Source organism: Phytophthora cinnamomi (genome assembly GCF_018691715.1).
Source record: "Phytophthora cinnamomi strain GKB4 chromosome Unknown Contig109, whole genome shotgun sequence".
Lineage (NCBI taxonomy): Eukaryota > Oomycota > Peronosporomycetes > Peronosporales > Peronosporaceae > Phytophthora > Phytophthora cinnamomi.
The window spans coordinates 253,014-259,013 of NW_027151042.1; the positions used below are offsets into that span (position 1 = coordinate 253,014).

At 49.3% G+C, this 6,000-nt stretch overlaps 2 protein-coding genes across 2 annotated transcripts; one reads left to right on the plus strand and one right to left on the minus strand.

The window, feature by feature from the left end:
• Positions 1-1,446: 1,446 nt before the first annotated feature.
• Positions 1,447-1,838, minus strand: IUM83_19336 (Phospholipid-transporting ATPase 2; the record flags this gene model as incomplete). Its single annotated transcript, XM_067944382.1, has 2 exons — positions 1,447-1,584; positions 1,650-1,838. The coding sequence occupies 2 exons, from the start codon at positions 1,836-1,838 to the stop codon at positions 1,447-1,449; spliced, it is 327 nt and encodes a 108-aa protein (XP_067782203.1).
• Positions 1,839-4,725: 2,887 nt separating this feature from the next.
• IUM83_19337 (small cysteine-rich secretory protein SCR99) lies at positions 4,726-5,120 on the plus strand (the record flags this gene model as incomplete). The annotated part of the gene is made up of 2 exons (XM_067944383.1): positions 4,726-4,775; positions 4,832-5,120. The coding sequence occupies 2 exons, from the start codon at positions 4,726-4,728 to the stop codon at positions 5,118-5,120; spliced, it is 339 nt and encodes a 112-aa protein (XP_067782176.1).
• Between the last annotated feature and the right edge of the window lie 880 nt (positions 5,121-6,000).

Sequence of the window (6,000 nt, forward strand, 5' to 3'; positions counted from 1 at the left end):
TCAACTGTATTTGTAGATTTTACGCATCAGACAGAAGTATCGGTGCGACTGTAAGGCGTTTCATGTGTCTGGGTGGCAGTGCTCTCACATATTAGCTACTTTGAGTATTCTCTGACGGCTTCAATTTGCACGGAGGCCTCTTGGCCAACCTCGCAAACAATCAAGGGGTGGAGAGCAAGATTCGACGTACACAGGCCAGAACTCAATTCCTAAGCTCCTGCCAAAACTGGCAGCCACACCAGGATTTCCTACAAACTGGTAGGTTCTTGTACCGCTGGTGATCGAGGACGAGAGTGGCACATCGACGAGAAACTTTGATGGAATTGTGTGACCTGGTTTACTAAAGACGGCAACTACTACTGGGGGATTGATGTCGTTGAGCCATACGACAATTAATGGCTCGCACATGTTCTGAATTTCGCCGCTCGGTCTGGCTACTCGTTTGTCTGATCCGATGTGGTGCGGTTTTTCTAGTTTCCGACCTATAAATCGCAATAGACTTTTGTACTTGACTTTAGTGGTGATACCACACACATGTCTGCAATAACATATTATTACACGTAAAAAATCTCATCACACGCGGAAAACTCGGTGCACGCCCAAAACAGCGGTCACACGGGGAATACCCAGGAACGGTTACCAACTCACACGCTGAAAACCCGCGATCCTCACGCGAAAAAAAGCGCTACTCTTTTACAAAATGAGAAAATCCTGAAAATGCCCAATCGATAACAAACGTTTGCCACACACTTTCATACCTTTTAATTAAGCATCTTCGGAAAACAAATTCTACCAAACATGTTTCGTTTATCTTCATATCGCCTTCCATATAAACTATGTTGACATTTTCCTAACTATTACGGCCTACAACTATTTTTATATCGAACTTCATCATGCAATGACGCTCAATATGCGGCTAAGCATTTTTTCTGAGCTACGGTAAATGTATTCGGTATGATACAGAATTAATGCCGACCCTGAGGGCCGTAAATTCGCCAAAATTATGGTAGCCTTAGGAGTGATTGTTCTTCCAGCTGAAGGCTTCCAGCCGGCATCATCGACGAGGGCCTTTTTCACGCGCTTGGGGGGGGGGGGGGTCTCGCCCTTGACGGGTTTCTGTTTCACGTTATCGCTCTCCAAGTCCGCCTGCTGTAGTAGAACAATAGTCTGCGTATGATAATCATGGTCTCAGAAAACTGATGAAATGCAAGTACAGGCGTTTTTTAACAGGGCAAGATTTTTCAGATAGTAGACGAAGCTATATCGCAATACAACCGTTATTTCTAATAGATTTGAATCTCGCAAAAAATATCACAGCAACGGGTTAGTGCCCGGAATAAGTACGATCCTATGAAAGTGAGTAGTGGCTCCAAATTTTATTTTTAGGGGTTCTGGTATCGTAACCACAAAACGCAGGTCGCTCAGGTTGTGCCCCCTGGATCGATCTCACAGCACGGCGTTCTCCACTGCTCGGTCGTGGTACGACTTGGCTGCCTCGTCCTGCTGCACGAGCGCCTGGAGCTTGATCTTCTCGAGTCTGGCCTGCAGCACCTCGAACTCCTTCTCCAGCGCCGCCTTCTGCTCCTTGCGGATCGTGTGCGTCGCTTTTCGCTTCTAGAAGACGCGCTCCTTCTTTGCTGGGGATCGACCTGCTCCTGCACTGGGGACGGCGAGGCCGAAGCAGACGACGCGGGCGAGTGAGTCGCCGGCGTCTCCTCTCCAATTGCAGCCTTGATCTCCATCAACGCTGGATCGCCGTGGTGCTGAGGGTCCTTCGGCGGCTGCGGTGGTTTGGCTGGTGGTTGCACCACGATGAAGGCTTGCATGAGCGAATCCATCGTGCGCGTCAGTATGATATAGAGGAGGACGTTAGGAGAGTTTAGTGTAAATATCTGCTGCTAAGCATCAAGTAGCCAAGAGCCGACGCACTGCCGCCGCGAGCAGGTTGGCAACCTCGTCAGCCCACTGGCGAGTAAGACGGCCGAGGGCTTGGGCGGCGGTGGTCGGCATCTTGCTGGTGGAGTGCGGCATGCACTGCGGGGTATCTGGTCGTCGCTAGAGTCGCCCGAGTCCTCGTCGCCGAACATCACGTTGATGCTTCTTGCGCTTGGTCTCTGCGGTGAGCGGCCGTGGCTGGTTGCAGTGAGAGGGAGAGCGCACGAGAGGGCGGTTAGGAGGCGGTGAGGCCGCGCACAGAGCGACAAGAGGGCAAGGAAGTCCTATCGTCGGAGCTGCCCATGACTGCCGCTTGCTTCGGTCTGGTACACAATGTCGAAGGTTTGTGTGCGGAACACGGATGTAACGAAAGAATGGTACAGAGAGGTGTGACTCACACTGTGAGGGGCGGCTTCAACGGCAACTACAGTACTCCCAAAACAACCCCAAACGAAGGTTGACGCGTGGAATGCTGACCCAGCAATATTAATATGGTTGGCCACCTCAAATGTTATACCAGTGAGGCGTTCGAAAGGAAGTGCGAGAAATGCCAGCAGCAACACAGAATACATAATACCGGTACTTTTCTGGTCCACTTAAGAATCGACACTTCACTCTAGCTTCCCTAACAATCTTCGTAACACCGCCCCAACTATCACGTGTATTTTGCGAGCACGTAAAGTGCGAATAAGCTTTTTTTTGCGAAGCATCGCTAATATTCAGCGATATTAAACAAAAGTGGTATCACCATAATCGCTGGATTCTGGTGCAGTAGGCACATACAGCCAAAAGGTGATAAACCGAAGTATGAACGCTGTATCGACAAGATAATATACGAGTTTTTTTTACGCCTTTAAGCTGAAAACTCAACTACCGATCTGACCAATCAAAAATAATTCGTACTTATATGAGTAAGTATTAAATCCGACTCGGTGCTATTCCTCGCCTGGCTCTCTGACTCTGAGAGCCAGGCGGGGTCTGACGATTACGTTCACTGTCACGATTACGCTCGCCGAACATAATCGCATAATTTTGCATAATCGTCGACAAAGCCAGGTGCGGAATACCAGTAACATGCATGTATAGGACCCAGGCTTGAGGTATCACGAGGTACAGGGGGTATAATATGAACCTCGTGAAACTGTTCCGAGTTCACAGTATCACGGAGGCAAAGTACACATGGTCTCTTGAACACAAGGAGAGAAATTTGGTTGAATAAAGGTACGATGGAAAGTAGTGCACTTGTGGTACTCGCCTACATTCCTTGCACAAATGAATCTAGGTACAGTATCACAGTGTTAGTGATCTACTATAGTACAGTAGATCAGTAGATACTGTCTGTACCTGTGTTAACCCTTAATAACGCTGCAGTGAGGGGAGCAGCTAGAGCATCCGACAGTGAAACTGGCTCTCGGGGATGGATATCACGGCCCTCAAATCCCCAAAACAACCGCTAAGAAAATGACCCACTAAGGCCGGTTCTCAACCGAGGCGGACGCATGCGTTTTCGGACACTTTGTGATCTGATTGGTTAACAGGACGTTACAAAAACGAAACTGCACAACGCATGCGTAGACAAGCATATACTACTTTTGGCCAATCAATGCACTGCAGCATTTGCATACTCCCAGCATTTGCACTCTCCCTCACAGCACTCCCCCTCACAACACTCCCTCCTCTGACATGGCGCCGGTCCAGCTTCGACGTGCTTCTCCCCCGCGCTGCTCCCCAGCGACCTGGACGATGGCAGGCGCACTGGGTGCTCCGACGTTCAATAAAACTTGTTGTGGTGGGGGAGAAGCCTGCACGATCTCTGGCGTAAGGTTACGCGCCACTGGGGCTTGGTGGGTTGGTCCAGCTTCGCTCCCCATTGCTGGACGGGGGATTCTTGATCAGTGCTTCAGATATCGTTGAGTCGTGAACCACACGTAGATCACACAGGGTAACAGTACAATGATTGGATAATATTGATCTAACACTGGGCCAATCAAATTTAGTCAGTTTCATTCTCAACCGAGCATACGGGGTAGGGTACCATATAACGCACGAGTCGAGAAAAACGCTTCGGGCCGTATTACGTGCGCCAACATCAGCTAAACCAAACACCTGGCTTGGACGCACTATGCGCTACGCGTGCGCGAGCGACGTGATACCAAAGATTAGGAGGAATCTAAGCAGATGTGATTTTACAGGGAGATGGGAGATGACATGATAGATGTTGAGATTGGCACATGTATTTGTAGTGTATTTGTAGTTAAGTATGTACTTAATGCGGTGGGTTCACACAAGCGTCTACTATCTGATTCAGTAGGTGGGCTACCGCGAGTTCATGGGGAGCCTTCGCAAAACATCCCATGGCAAGAAACATTGAGTTTCGAGCGAGAAGCTGTTGACTTCATCTGGGTGCACCAGTCAACGAGGAGAGGAAGGCGCGGGCGACACGCCACGGCTAAATGCATTTGCTTTGATGAACGAACTTAGCAACTACTGGATCAGTACTGCATTTGTCCGCACTCGCTGGGAAACAAAACAGTACTTTTCAACTGTATTATGGAAATTCCTCATTGAGACACTGTAGTCGATTCGTGTTTGAAGTTGCCTCCAGATGGCAATCTAGTCCGCAAACAATTGAGGGTCATCCTCTGCAATTGGCATTGCTGCACAGTGTTCGTGTAATCGTACCGAACTTCCTCGTAGCGCTCGGAAGAATAATAACCGACGCGGGGTCGACCAGCCAGGATCATTTTCGAACACTCCACCTGCATCAACATTCGACTCTACACACTCAAGATGAAGTTCCAGATCGTTATTGCTGCCCTCGTCACTCTGCTGTTGCCCGTGTAAGTACTGGTCGATACCTACGCGTACATACCATTTTACTGACCTCTGCCATCAGTAACGGTGCTGGCCCAGCACGCTTACAGTGTGCTGGAGGAGTCCCTGACACCAGAGGTGAAGGCTCTGGCATCATCTATGAGAACTCTGGTTTCCTGACCGCCAACTTCACCCAAAACGCCTGCACCACGGCAGGCGGCTCGATCGATCGTAACAAGAAGGGCAATGAGAAGTGCTGCATCGTCCCCGAATTTCCCGATACTGGCATAAGAGCTTTTAACGGCGCTTGCGGCGATCAACAGGCTGGAAGCAACTACCCGAAATTCCGTCCCTTTGCCCGTGGTTGCTAGGTGGAAACAAATGAGAGGCTTTGCTGGCTGTACCAAGAGATGACTCGGTGTTTATATGCTCCCATCACGTAGCGGATAATATAATGCACTACGTTTTGCTTATCCCCATTACACTTGCGCTATTTACTAGCCAAAACATAGCGTCCGCATATCTCGATTCGTGGTAATGTGGCGGCAATTGGCTAGGTCGTCTGTGACTTGGCTGGGAACACCTGCATCGTAAGCACTGGTACAGGCAGTGCTCTCACTTCCGAGACAAGGCTACACGCAGCATTTTCTACAGTTGAATGTATTAAGGCAGGTGATCAAACTTGAGGGTCCTACACCGACGTCGCGTCCGTAGGTGCAGCTCGCCGCATTGTCTGACGTGTCCTTGGGGCCCAGATAGCATATTCCAGCATGACGGAAACCCTCTTGATCGTCTCCTTGCCTGTTACATCACGCCAGATAGCAGTGCTCAAGCGCATAGCTTGGAGCTGGTCGATCGCGTGCAGGTTACTTGATGGTAGCCGGCTAGCGCAGCTTGTGGACCCAGTGGAGTTGCTTCTTCTTGTATGCCACCTTGAATAACGCTGTAATACCCGCGTCCCAGAGTTCGAAAAAAAAAGAAGAGTGCAATACAATAAGTAATCATTTTTTCAATATATTTTTTATTACTGGACCTTACGACTACAATTTAATATTGACCCATTTATTGACAATAACTAGCGTAAAAGTGCCACTGGCTGAACCCCGCAATTGTGTCATCGATGGCATCGCGAGATGACGTCAAACTCGGGTTAACGTCACCAACCTCACCACACAGGTGTCAGCAACAAACGACTGGTTTCGGGACACGTTTGGTCGATTTGTTGGTATTGGTATCAGTGTACGCGAGTGG